The sequence below is a fragment of the Parasteatoda tepidariorum genome, chromosome 6 (assembly GCF_982258835.1).
Source record: "Parasteatoda tepidariorum strain Cologne lab strain chromosome 6, Ptep-v5.0, whole genome shotgun sequence".
NCBI lineage: Eukaryota > Metazoa > Arthropoda > Arachnida > Araneae > Theridiidae > Parasteatoda > Parasteatoda tepidariorum.
The window spans coordinates 25,503,148-25,517,897 of NC_141760.1; the positions used below are offsets into that span (position 1 = coordinate 25,503,148).

The 14,750-nt window shown below is 27.5% G+C and overlaps 1 protein-coding gene across 1 annotated transcript; it reads right to left on the reverse strand.

The window, feature by feature from the left end:
* Positions 1-271: 271 nt before the first annotated feature.
* Txl (Thioredoxin-like) lies at positions 272-14,744 on the reverse strand. Its single transcript, XM_016061625.4, has 8 exons — positions 14,307-14,744; positions 12,302-12,569; positions 11,203-11,325; positions 8,672-8,738; positions 6,444-6,537; positions 5,264-5,342; positions 2,508-2,612; positions 272-586 (listed from the first exon to the last, which is right to left on the reverse strand). Exons 1-8 carry the CDS (start codon positions 14,396-14,398, stop codon positions 557-559), a joined length of 858 nt encoding a protein of 285 aa, XP_015917111.1. The 5' UTR covers positions 14,399-14,744; the 3' UTR covers positions 272-556.
* Between the last annotated feature and the right edge of the window lie 6 nt (positions 14,745-14,750).

The window sequence follows — 14,750 nt, forward strand, 5'->3', positions numbered from 1 at the left end:
AACAGCTAATAAAAAAAGTTAAACTACATCATATTTTTTAATTATTATCATATATACCAGTCAGGTTTATGCATAACTGCCTAGCGTAAATCAAAGCTGATGAACTGATAGTTATTTTTTATAACTCTGTACAAAAAGTGAATATCTAGCTAAAATGAAAATAGGAACAGACAATGTAAACTTTGAATGTGAATCAACAGCCCTGGATTAAAATAAAGGAATGTTTAAAAACATTTAAAACAACACATAACAAAATAACTAGATCTGTATCATTGCATTGCTTTTGTTTTATTTAGTAGTAAACAAATTTACAGCTATTGAGACGCCATAAACAGTTCATAGTAAATAAATCTTTAAAAAAAATGCAAAAAGAATGAGCACTATTAGATGGAACGTCGCAGATTAAGCAACTTGTGAATCAAGAATATTATTCCCAGTAGAGTTAATTGTTGTATAACAACAATGTTTCTTCAACTTTAGATTATGAAGAAGTAAATTTCAAAAGGAATAGTTGTAACATTTTAGAATTTTATGCGGATGAAAAGTCATATCACAATCAGTGACTTTCTCCTTTTTTGCCAGCTACCTAAAATTAAAATTGCAAAAATTAGCATACATTTCAAAATACATCATAAGCATAAAAATGCTATTCAGAACATTTTAACAATTCAGAACAAAAAAAGCCTAGATGCACAACAAAACAGATTGCAGAGTCTCAACATCTCTTTATGACCTTAAACTGCTTAAAAGTTGATTTTATGCAGAAAAAATCTTGATATGTAATGAATATTTGGTCACTATTCGGTATTCGGCCCTTCTGCCGAATATTCGGCAAAGTATTATCTGGATCTACATTATTAGAAATAATTTTAACACACACTTGTCTTTTTGTAATAGCTGTTCATTTTTTTTTATCTTAAATATTTTTAATTATCTTAATATCAAATAATTTTTATTATCTTAAATATTTATATTAAAGTTTTTTTTCTTCCTTCAATAACACAGCTACGTTCTGATTATTTTTCAATAATGACTGAACTTATTTCTACATAAAAACAATATTTATAAATGTTTTTCCTTCTTAAGAAAAAAAAACTGTTGCCATTTGGCTACCGCATATTCAGTGTTGGGCCGATTGATATGGTCGAATATTTGATATTCCGCTATTCGGCCAAATAACTATTCGTAACATCCTTAAAAAAAAACGGTTATATTAAATTTGAAAGAAGAAAAAAAAACTCCTATTAGATTGAATATATGCTAAAAGAAATCTTCTATAATCAGTAAGTAAAATACATAGGGAAAAAATCACATTTTAATCTACCAAAAGTGTAAAGGGAAGTCTCATAGAACTGAGTAATGTTGTCCAGTTCTATGAGCCCACGCACAATGGGGCCAACCTCACTTTAATGAGTAAATTTCGTTTTCAAGTGGGCAACAAAGAACTAAAAAATGAAATATCAAGCGAGACATATGTGTTATCAAATTTCTCAATGAAAATTCTTTTCTCACGTGGGCAACGGAAATCTGAACTAAACTGAGCTATAAGTTTGGCAGAAATGAAAGGAACAGATCAAAGAACTTGCATGCTGATGCACTTAAACAGGGATTCTGCTTAAGCACCACAACATGTCAAACAGGGTAAAATTCCTAAAGGGGACATTAAAGACTCTCTTGGGATGCTTAATTCTCCAGAGCAAAAAAAGAAGAGATAACATGCTAAATTTATGCCAGGAAAATTTCAACCAAACTTAAACTAAAAATTCATTTATAAGTAACTGAAGGAAAAAAAATAGATTTACAATTAATTTAGAACGACAATTCGTTTAAAAAGTTCTCAAGATATGGTGAAATATGCAGAAAGTAAAATTAAGATGAAGGGGTCCAAACTTTCGATCGTTCATTTAACCTAACTCTTGGAACCATATTTCCCATATTGCAGATACCTGCATTTTGAGAATCAAAAATCCTGATCCATTGAAAAAAAGGTATGTTTAGTCAGACAAAGCACACTTTTTGCGAACTTATTGAAAGTCAACCCTTTGAACATTGGATTTGAAAATCCGATCGCTAGATCAAAAGTTATTCAGGGTGTTTTGTTATTTTTTCTATACTGTACATGCTGAAAATTTTCGGAAAATCATTTTTTAACAAAGTATCATCATGGACTATCACAAGTCAAATAGAGTAAAAATCATAAAAGAGGAAGTGAAAAAGTTCCTTGAGATGATTAATTCTCTAGCGAAAAAAAAGATGAGATACCACATCAGAGTTATGTGCACTGCACAAAGCTAAATAAAAACAAACAATTCTGCAGAAGTCTCAAGGGCCTACATTCTGAGAAGTTTCCCCTAATTATATTAATTGCAATTGGCTTGAAAATCTACTTTGAGTTATATACATAATTAATGGAACAAATGCTCCATTTTTAAATATAAAAAAAGCAATTTGAAACTTCAGAAAAACAAAAATAACTAAAATGCAAAAGTCAATACAGTAAGACTTACTCTTTTGAAATCGCTCATGTTGGTCATTGAAATGGTACTACCTATTATAGCTAAATGATCTATTCTTGTTGTATCTGCACCACTTTGATTATCTTTAACAAATATCTAAAACAAAAATCAGAATATAATTTTTACCAATTTCTTAAATTACAGATTGATACTACTGTGGGTAACTAAAACATGAAATGAATATCACAACCTTTAACTTCAGTTAAATGACGTCCTTTTTTTTAGTCTTTAGCAAAACACAAAATAAAAAGGGTTCACTTTTATCTGGAAATTTCTGTCTGAATATATAATATCAATAAATCATTCAAGGCTTTTTTAATACAAAATTTAAAAGTAATCACAGCTAACAAAATCTTTTTTTCCCCCTTTTTTTTGGAAAAAAAAAACCTTTTTTTCTTACTTTTATCATTTTTAAAAACAGTTTGGGATTTTTGAAAAAATTCCAGGTTTTTTTTTTGTTTTTGCTTTCGTTTCTTTTTTAGAGAGAAATACACTGTAATAGTTTTTATTTTTATTTTTTGGTTTTAATTAAACTTAGAAGATATGTGACTATTTATAATTTACTATTAATGTTATGATATATATATAAATTTTAGGCCTTTTTTTCTTAAGGAAATAGACATTTTCCCCACTTTCTCATTCAAAATTAGTTATCCACTTAAGAATCATTCAAAATTCTGAATTATTTCAAAATAGAAATCATGATAAATTTTCTTAAAAAAACTAGCACAACTTTATTTTTGCACACCTTTATTTGAAAACAGCATATATTATAAAGAAACAATGAAATTTAATACCAAAATGAAATTAAGACTTTCTAATGAAAACAATCTATGTATGTTCTTAATTACTAAATGTTCTGATGTAAACCCTTTTCTCTAAAGTAACATTTCTGTGAAATCATTAATTCAATCTTTAACTGCTAATACAGTGATATAAGCATTCAAAAAGGTTGACAGCTCAAGATAAATAGTTAACAGCAATGGTTTGGATACAAAGTCTACTTAACAATGAAATAATAGACCTCAATTCAGCAAAATAATTCAACATCAGAAAAAAAAAAATTCTACTCTTTTTTAATGAATAGTAACTTTTATTTGAAAAAATTTCTCTTTGGGCAATTTAATATCTCATGATAAGTTACAAAAATACAAAAAAGGGAAAAAAAAAAAATTTTTTTTTTTGTGGTTTGTTTTATTTTTAACACCTCACTCATCCTCTAATTTGCCTGCATGCTTCACTCACTAGATATCATTCCTTCGGTAAAAATTAGTAACAGAGATGAAAATTATATGAAAAAAATACATAAATATTCAATGTTATATGAGAAAAATTATAGCATCATTGAATAAATATGAGGAGAAAAGATACAAAACCAACCTTTTGGACGCTCTATATTTGGTGAGACTATCTTGGAACCATGTTTATGATTCAATTGAAAAATGCTTTCAAAAGATTGCAAATGGAATTGCAAGCAAAAAGTTTCAAGTGCAATTATCTAGTGCTTTCAAAATTCTTTATATTTATAGTAGCTGAACAATTAGTGTACAATTTTTAGTTATGAATGTTTATTTAAGTAGCATGTTAGGGCTTATTTACAATGTGAAATGTTCACAACTAAGATGAAATAAGCCATTTTGGATTAAACACAGACCATTCCTTTACATAGGTTGCTGGTCCAAGGGACCACAGATGATTCTATAGTGGTCCCAAGCTAACAAATCATCTGTAATATCCATACCTGCCATGCTAATTCAGCCAAAAGTAACTATTAATTGGCATTTGAAAGTTGAATTGTATTATGAACATTGGAAACCAGTTTGAACTAGCTTCATTTGAAGAAGCAATTTTGTATACATATTTTACCATCAGTTATGGTTAATTTAGCTGAATTCTCGATACAGAAAAAATATTTTAAAACAAATAGAATCGAAAACTTCCTGCCACTTTTTATGGCATACTAAATTTCTCCAGTAAAATTTGGAAAAAGATTAATTTCTGATATTAATAAGGGTATAAAGGAGACTTTCAGGAACATCTAAGTGATAAAAAGGACTAGAAATGATCAGTGAACACAGTGATAGAAGGAAATAGAACCAACCAAAAAAATAGAGACCGTTTAGGAAATTAGGAACCTACTAGCAAACCTGATATTTGATTTTTAGTTGGCAGTCATAAGGTATCGATAAAAATTTTAAAAAAATAACCAATATTTCAAATTTAAATTTTTTTAAACAAAATTTATAAAATGTCTATTTAATTTAAATAAATATAAAGAAAAGTATGGTTTCTCTTACAAAATAAATAAATTAGGATAAATATTAAAAAAGAATATTAAATAAAATATGCTTTTCCAGCTATTTAGTATATTATCTGTTGTGTATTAATAAATTTTTATTAAATACAAATTTAATAAAAATTGTATTAAAAAAAGTATGGATAATATTCTCATGGTTTTATATTTAGTTTTTACATTGGTTTAAACTGTTAAATTTTAATACAGTAGAACCCAGCAAAACAGGATTTAAAGAAATAGGAGCTTAGTTTTAAAATATGAAACATTCATTTAAATTCTACGTTGTAGACAAAATATAACATAAATTACAATCACATATACTGTAGACTAAAGCTCTTTAGATGTCCTATTGCACAATTCGTGTGAATTGGACAATTACCTTTCTCAATTTATAACACTGGTATCCACATCAAAATGTAAAATAGCATAGCATACTGTTAGAGTAACTCACCTGAAAGTTTTGAACATTTTGAAATTTCACATATCTCAAAAGCACTGGCTGTTCTCCTTTTAAATCTTCTGGTTTTAACCTAGAATTAAAATTATCACTTATTTAAATCAAAATTTTTGGTTTTGTTATATACAGAAAAATCACAATTTTTATTGCTTTAGCTAATTATTCAAAACGAAAGGGAAAAAAAAAACATAAAGCATTCAAAATATTTTCCTCCTTTAACTTTAGAAGTACAGTTAATTCACAATAAGTCAAATGAGAGGGTAATGAAAAAGAACTTTGACTTACCTTTAGTTTAATTTTTGTTTTGTTTTTCGATGTTTAAAAATTTAGGTATTATAATTACGTAGATCATTATGCATAGTACATTTATCTACAAAAATTATCACTTTTCATTTTTACAATGAAATGTTCTATCATGATTCTATGTTCTATATTAACATAAATGTTTTATAGTAACATGAAATTCCTCATAAAATCTTTAAAAACAAAATTGCTGTTATCAAAGTCTTTTTTTAAAAAAAAATCTGTACCCCAAAGGAAAAGTTTACACATTTTTGAAACAAGATTTTTTTTTTTCAATCACAAGCAAAGGCAACTTTTCAGTACAAGAAGTATTGCCTCTAATTAACACAGTCAGGCGTTTTTTGCTCATTTTGCCTCCTATTCAATTTTCGTCTCCGAACACACTGTTTTATTAGGAAGACATTTCAAAAACAAACTTAGTTCATCAATATTGAAAAAATCTTTTTCACAGTATCTTTGAAGCAAATTGGGTAGGGTTTCCTTAATCCACTGTTCACATACTGACATTTATTACATTTATTATTTTTATTATTACAGACATTTATTATTACAGACATTTTTAGCTTCATCATGGAAAGTCCGAGATACACTGTTTTGTATAGCATTAAAATTTTCGAGCCAAACCAAAGCTGGCGTTAAAATTTCCAATCTTCAACAAAGCTGCTAAATCCTTCATTATATTATGTAGCAAAGTTACACAAATAGAAACTGCATTATTCGAATTCCTTTTGCTCTTTGAAAACATTTAAGAACAGCTGGCTTCAACAATAGCTTCAAAGTTTTGTGACCATTTAAAGTTTTATTGAAAAGGATGCAAAAGATGTTGATTAAATAATAGATAGTTAAGTAATAGCAATAAATTTAATCTTACTCTAATATTTGAACAGGTTCTGAGGAGTCAGCTTGATCAAAATCTAGAGTTCTTGGTTGATTAATAAACAACTTTAAAGTTTTAGGTCCATTATCTAGAATATAAATAGATAAAAGTTTTAATTAATGCTTAAATTCTGAACAATAAAAATTTATTTTAGCATAATAGGTTAAGTGCATACAGGCACTATTAAGCTAAGCTAAATGAAATTAATAAAGTCTCACACAATAATATATCTTAAACTATACTTAAATTGAACATTTTTTTGTGTTATGGAGAAATTAAAAAAATGGATATTCAAATTGACACAGCTTTGAAGTGTTAAAAAAAACAAAGACTTAACAAAAAAGAATAGAGAAAATTGATGGAGCTCATAGTCCATCCATAGTCAATGCTATAAAAATATAACTTTCATCGATCACCAAATGTAAAGCATTAAAACAAATTTTTAATTTTTCAATAGAAAAGTCTTACATGCATTTGTTAAATTCATACAACCTATATATAAAGAAAGAATATCCTGATTGACAGATACATCTTTGAAGAACCTAACTGAATCTAAAGAACTGAAGCAAGAAGCATGAAATTTGGACAATGGGTTCCATTTATGATCTAGATATTCTCTTATGAAGGATTTTTTTGATCATAATAGGTATTAAACAAGCTTTTAAAAAAAAGCTTTGTACTAAAAACCGCAATAATGGAGAAATGGTAACAGTTCATTTAGGAGAAACGTAAGAAATTGCCATACTATTATTTACTCCAATGATGCTTAATTAATTTTGGTAACTACTGATGCTATGGTAATTGAGATAGCAAATAACATAGGTAATGTACAAAAATATCCATGTTAATATACCTATTAAAACCACATCAATACTGAGCAGTTTTACACTAGATATTGTGGAAAGAGATTATTTATGGCCCCTTGAAAGTGATAAGTATCAGATAAAATCTCTTGATTGAGGGAAATTTTGACTACCATAAGTTGGTCTTAAGCAACAGCATCATGACAAATTATACAAAATACAGTTAATCGTTATTGTGATGAAATGAACTACAAAAAAAGTGTTCTACTCAACTTAATTGCATAAAGCCACAAGAAATGGCAAATATCATAATAAATTTTAAAAAATGAAATTATTTTAACCAATGGCAAAATTTTTTTGGGCTTTCTGCGACAAACTTCCCTGGCACTAATATTTTGCTTTAAGATATTTTTAATTATAACAGTTAATAATTTAAAGTAACAGAAACGTGTATACAGAAGAAAGTATAGAATAAAATGTATAAGTAATATTTTTTTAATTCTAATATTATAGGCGATATTCTGGCATTTTGTAGACGGAAAAATGCAATTTCAAATTTTGTAAATTATTACACAAATTAAAATTCGTAAAAAGGTCAAGTGATACATAAATTAAAAATCGAAAAGTCCGTTGAACCCCCAAAATAAAGATCACAAATCACTGGAATAGGACTTTAAAAAAGAGGTAATCAAGCGAATGTAAAATATGGTATTCTTTAACGAAAAAAAAATGAAAGAAAGAACATTTCTAGACCCAACTATCTTTTAAACTTTTGCAATTTCTGAATTTTTTATTTTATATTATTAATTTGAAATTTTTACTGAAGCCAGTTATTACCGATTTTTTTAAAGATCTCAAATGAGAATAGAAAAATCATGATTATTTCTTTCCTCTCTGATGCACAGGGAAGACATCCTTGAAAGAAAAAAAACATGCAGAAAAGAAGAAAAAAAAAAAAAAACATTTTTCAAAAAATTATGTATAAAGGAAAACAAAAATTTTCCTTTTCCAAATTCAAAATCTTTCTGCAAAAACCTTGTAACATTCTGCGACAATGTCGCCGCAATTCTGCCACAGGGATTTTAAGTTTTATTAATTGTGCAGGTATGTCCTTCATTTTTGTGCATGATTTAAGTGTAATTAGTACTAATTTATTGATAATGTACTTTCTATTTTTCCCCATATGAATGGGATTTTAGCTAGTAACAATATAAGCAACTAAGTATAAATCTGTCTGCAAATACACAGTGAAGACTAAATTTTATCTAACTTCTCTCATTTGGAAGTCAACATTATTGAGTTAGATTAAATTTCTTGATTTTTCTTCATAGTTGTAAGCAACAGGTTTATCTGAGAAAAAATTCTCTTCAAACACTATAGAATTACTGTGTAAAAATGTTTTTAAGGAAAGCGACTAACCTTCTGGGGCTGTGATTTTCAGAGAATGAAGTTTTACTGCTTGATTGAAACCATAAGACATAATCAACTGAAAACAAAGAAAAATACAGATACTGTAAGATAATATATTAACATTTTTAAGACTTCTGATAGTGTAAATTTGTTGGAAGTTTTCATCTTACCTTTGCTAAAAAAAATTTTAAACTAAGGAATTTACTTTTTATATAATTAAGACATTGAAAATCAGGAGTTCCAAATTCTATGCCACAACAGCATGTGTAGCCAGGGGTCCATGACTTCAAGTTTAGTATTTATCCTTTAATTGTGATTTGTTGCTATTCAAATGAAAATCCAAGTATCAAGTCAGATTTCATAAACTTTGCTAATGCCAATTAATATCAGTGTAAAGCTGGGTTTTCAATAGTTGTTGTTCAAAAGAACAAATATTGAAATACAATGTAGACAAAGAAAGATGAGATTTAAGTTTTCCCAACAAAAAAAATTAGGTAATGAGCAAAAGCTCAACTATTGTAATATATTCAAATACTGATAATAAATTATTCTGATAAATTTATGAATTTCTCCTCGATATTAATGCTTATAATATTAATAGTAATACCTTCTTATGAATTACAATTACGGTACTTGTCTTCACATAGGTATGATTTATCCTAAGTTTATATTCTCACAATTGGTTCTGTTTCATTATATTCCACATAACAAACTTACTATATCTCTCTGTATAAGTAGTAGATGTCAATAAAAAGTAGCTAAATAAAAAAGAGGAAATCTGCATGTTGTCAGATATTAGACTTAACATTTGTAGTGAAGTTAAAAAATTAAATTTTAATAAATAGCGTTATCTATTTGAATTGTTATTAATCACTTCAATGGGTACAATTACTTCTCATTCATTTATTCTTATTGAGTTTCACAAACTATATTCCTTAGGTTTAATTTTTTTTTCCAGAACAGATAACTATTTTTCAAATCTAGGTAATAGTCTGTTTCATTACAATTAACATATTCACAAATTATTTTAAAGTTACAATAATTGTAAATTCTGGAAACAAAATGTTCTGTGCTTTTGCAGAACATTTTGATGTTTAAGGGGATGACAAAAAAACAATAAGAATAAGAAGCATTTACAAAGGCTGTTGAGCAAAGTGTGCAAGGGTAGTCTCCTAGAGTATGTAAAAATATTAAACAAAATATGTATATATATATATATATATATATATATATATATATATATATATATATAATGTAAATGAGGTACCATGATATAATTTCAAAAATCGAAAAGATGTCAAAATTTGGAAAAGTTCGGGAATTCCTGTTTTCATTTTTTACACCAATTAAAGACCTTCAAATATTCAAGTATTCGGGACTCGACCTTCAATATACTATTAAAAATTTTCTGGCAATAAAGGCTTATTATACAGGTAGTAAGGTTTTACTATAATCAACACAGCATTATAGGGGATTGATTAAAAACTTTATATGGTTTGAAAACTTTTTAATTTCGAAAGAAACTAAATTTGATTCTAATTTATACATAATATAACAGTTTCAAGAATTAGATATTTAAGTACAGTAATTTCAGGTAGATAGGCCGCGACCTATATGTGTTTAAAAGTATTGCTGTCACGATGTGCGGCTTGTGTGCCGATGTGGCCTATATGCTAATTTTTCGATCTCCGTGGATTAATTCAAAAACATATGTTTTTTTAGAGTCCCCTTGCCGTCAGGCTAATCGTGGGAGGTTCTTGTGGTCTTCCTCTCCATGTAACGCAAATGCGGGTTAGCTCCATCAAAAAGTCCTCCACGAAGGCTAATTTCTCTCAATACTCGATCCAGGAGTTCCCTTGTCTTCTGGATTGGGTTCAAAATTACAAGACTACGGAGTTGAACATTAGCGGTTGTAAATCCATAAGATTGGGTCGGCTGTTCAACGACGGTTATAAAAAAATAAATAAAAAACATATGTTTACCGAAAATTTTCCGAAATTGCGAACCTATATCGTAATGTTTGCTCTGAAAACGCTTTTCTTTCTTATCCCCCCCCCATTAAAATATAGTTTGATTAAAGAAGTTTTCGTTTGAGGAAAAACCGCATGACGTCATCGACAAATGGTGTAACAAATTCCCATTTGTAACTTAATAATTAAACTTAGTACGCTTTATTTTTAACTATCTTCTACTCATCTATATTTTCTTTATAAATATTTTATTTTGAAATTGTCACAAAACTAGTACACATTCTTAACTTACGATATTGATTGGTTATACTTGTTTCTTCTGTAAGTAAGTATCATTTTCAATTCTTTATTTTTATAATATGAGTATATATATATATATATATATATATATATTTTTTTATCAATAACTGTTTTCTAAGTACAGAGTTTACGTTTTAAAGATTATTATTTTGTATAACATTTTGTATAACGCTTTAGTTCACGTTTTAAAGATTATTGGTTAGTGTATCCACCGGAAATTACTGTATTAAATACTAATTTTAAAAGTAAATGAAATAAGGAAATTCATACTTGTTCATCACAATCTGATTCTAAGTATCCACCAGTAGATGCCATACTGTTGGCAAAAGGATGATCATCTGAGTCATTCAAACATTCACAGGCAGATTTTTGAATTAAACTTACAAGATCAATCTAAAAATAAGAAGAAAAAAAACATTCATGAAATAATAATGATAATTTTATAATAAAATATGTTTTTAAAATAAGTCATTCCAAATATGAAAATATTATAAATTTCAAAATTCATAGTGACAATGTTAAAGAATATAAGAATTAAAACAAGGTGAATTTGAGAAGACATTTTAAATGAATGACATTGAAAAATTTGGCATCCTCTTTCACAAAATTATCTATTGTTTTGGGGGAATTTCTTTCACAGGCAATTGCAATGGTTTAGCGAAATAAAAAATAATATAACTTTTAAAATCAATCAGCCAAGAAAGATAGCATCGAAAAACAGGAGTAAATTAACCTTTTTTAGAATAAACTTTACATTTCCTGTCTTAAAAATAAAAATGTTAATCAAAAATCACGAAATTTCCTAGGACTTTCTAAGATGACTCATTAGTACTTTTTAAGATTTAAGATCTTCAAAACAATATAAAAAATGCGAAAAAACGAAGAATTTTCAAAGACAAATGAACCTTGACAAAGAAGGTAAAATAATAATTTAAGAATTTAAATTTTAGAAATTTATACAACTTGAATAATTATGATTAGTTCAAAACATTTAATTTATTACATGATAACAAGCTAACCACATCTTACAAACTTTGATTTTCTATTTTTTAGAGTATTTAGCATGGTTTTGGATTAGAATATTCTGAAATTATATAAGTAATTATGAAAATGGTCAAAAATACAGAAATATTTATGAGGTAATCTTCTGAGTTCCATTTGCAAGGTGAATTACTACTTTCTTTTTTTGAAATTTTTATTATGATATTAATACTGGAAATAATAACAATATAATTTTTTTATAAAAAAAAAATCGAAGATTTATGTTTACTTTCTTGCTATTCAAATTCAATTAAAAAATATGGGCACTTATGATATATGCTTAACCATTATATAGAGAATCTAGAAAAAATGTAAAAAGAATAAATACATGTCCCTGGACAGTTGATTCTGATCCTTCTTCTCCATCTCCACTACTCAATTCTTTAATCTTTGCTTCTAATGCTGAAACATCAGCACCTTTAACTTGACTTAGTTTCATTTTATTTCTGTAAAAAATAAAAGTAGGCATTGCAGTAACACCTTGAGAAGAAGCTGTTTCAGGACACTGATCAACATCAACTTTAAGAAATACAATATTAGGATAGCGCCGACTCATATCTTCAAAAGCAGGAGCAATCCGATGACAAGGTCCGCACCTGAAAGAAATACACCATAGGATAATATGTTATATGAATATTGATGTAATATACCATATAAGCTATTGATTTTAGAACAATTCATTATCTAAAATCAAATTTACTTACTAACAGATTTTCTATACAGTGGCTATATTTATATCAATAATTCTATGCTTATAGTGCTGTAAATACAATTGTGGATAATTGCATATTGGCACCTGTTTGCACAAACTACAGTTACCAAGATGCTAAAAAGTTTCATATCATAGAAAAATTTTTAAAAAAAAGTGGTTGCAAGTTGGTCCCCTTGAAAAATGTCTTTTTTTTTTCTTTCTTTTTTTAGCCTCTCACATGTTACTGGGCAGTCATCATATCACTGAAATTTTTAGCAAAGTTACTTCTAAAAAAAAAATTTTTGAGGATTTTTTCGCACTATGATCAGTGGCACTAAACGCAAGATTGATTCTGAAATTGAATTTTCTTTAAAATATTAATATGTTGAAGCTATCTTGGAGAAAATGTTTAGTCTAATTGCAAAAAAATAGCTTAAAAATTTTTTGTCACCTTACAAAATTTTTCTCTATAAAAAAATACAGTGTACAACAAATAAGATATAAAAAATATAGAAAAGTAAATTGTCATATAAATATTAAAATATACATTTTTGAAGTTTAAAAATTTTTTTTTTTCATTTTTAATTTTACTTCTTTGCACTTTTGCTGCCAAGACTTGGTAATCATTTTGGCAAAAACCACAATACGGAAATTTTCCTGCTTTTCAGTTGGCAATAAAGACACTGATATGAAAATAACACTTAGCATTATAACGTTGTTTTCCACAAAGACTGTAATAAAGTTTTAGAATTCAGTTCTATTGAAATTCAAAGGGATGTTTCCATATCATGATCTGTGGGGCCAACTATAATCGCCAAGGTGTCAAATAGATTTTAAACTTGCAAATTGCTTTAAAAAACAAAAAGATGCAGATATTTGCCCAGGGCTGACTACGAGTTATACCTTTAGAGTTGGTCCCTTTCTGAGATGTTTTTCTTTGTTTCTCATGGCTCCTGCCTGGAAGTGGCCAAGACTTGGCGATTATTCTGCCACAGAACACATTACGAAAATCTCCCCTCTGTTCTTGCTAATTATCTAAGTCTTACATATTGATTTGAATGGCACATGATCAAAAGGAGGATCTGATTTTTACATATGTGTGTTTACAAACAAATACTGAAAAAACTAAGCCATTTCTAAAAATTGTACTTTGACAGGTTAAAATGTACTCATATTTGATAATGAAAAAATGAAAGAAGATAAATTAATTACAGTTTGGACACAAATTAAAGCTTTAAATAATTTAAGCTTGATGTTTTCGTCAGGAACAGATATCTCAGTGTAACATATAAAATATATATATATATATACAAAAGAAATTCAAATGATTAAGTTTCAAACTGTTTATATAAGGATTAATTTATCAGCTAGCCATGAAATCAACGACAACTAGTTTAGTACCTGCATTAGTATGTTCGAATTATAAGTAAACCAAAATAATCAATTAGTAAGTAAACCAAAAAGAACATAAATTAATAACAGTCTGGATATAAACAAAAGATTTATTTAGTTAAAGCTTGATGTTTTCGTTAGGAATAGATATCTCAGTATTACATATAAAATATCATGGCATTGATGTCAATATACAAAGAAGAAATTCAAGTGATTAAGTGAAAAACTGTTTAGATTATGATTAATTTACCAGCTAGCCATGAAATCGACGACAACTAGTTTAGTACCAGCATTAGTAAGTTCGACTTGGAACCGTGAATCATCAGGAACTACAGTAGGCATTATGATCACAAAGCTTGATCCAGGTGAATTACAAGATTGCCGATAAGTAATAAGGCGCAATTAATATTTTAATAACAAAACTTTTGTTTGTTGTGTCTGCAATTCATCAGAAATCAAATTTTGCAGTGTAATAGTTGCAGTTACGAGTACGAAAAAAAAATAACCGCATACTCTTTTTTTAACAGTTAACAAAAATTTCAATAATATTAGTAATTTCAAACTAATTTAATTTACTTTATTGATTTAAATTGATCATAAGAATTATTTGGAAGGAAACATGTTTCATTTAACAAAAATACCGAACAAATGTAAAAATAAAGAAAGCGTTAAATACAGTGGTTATTTTAAAGAT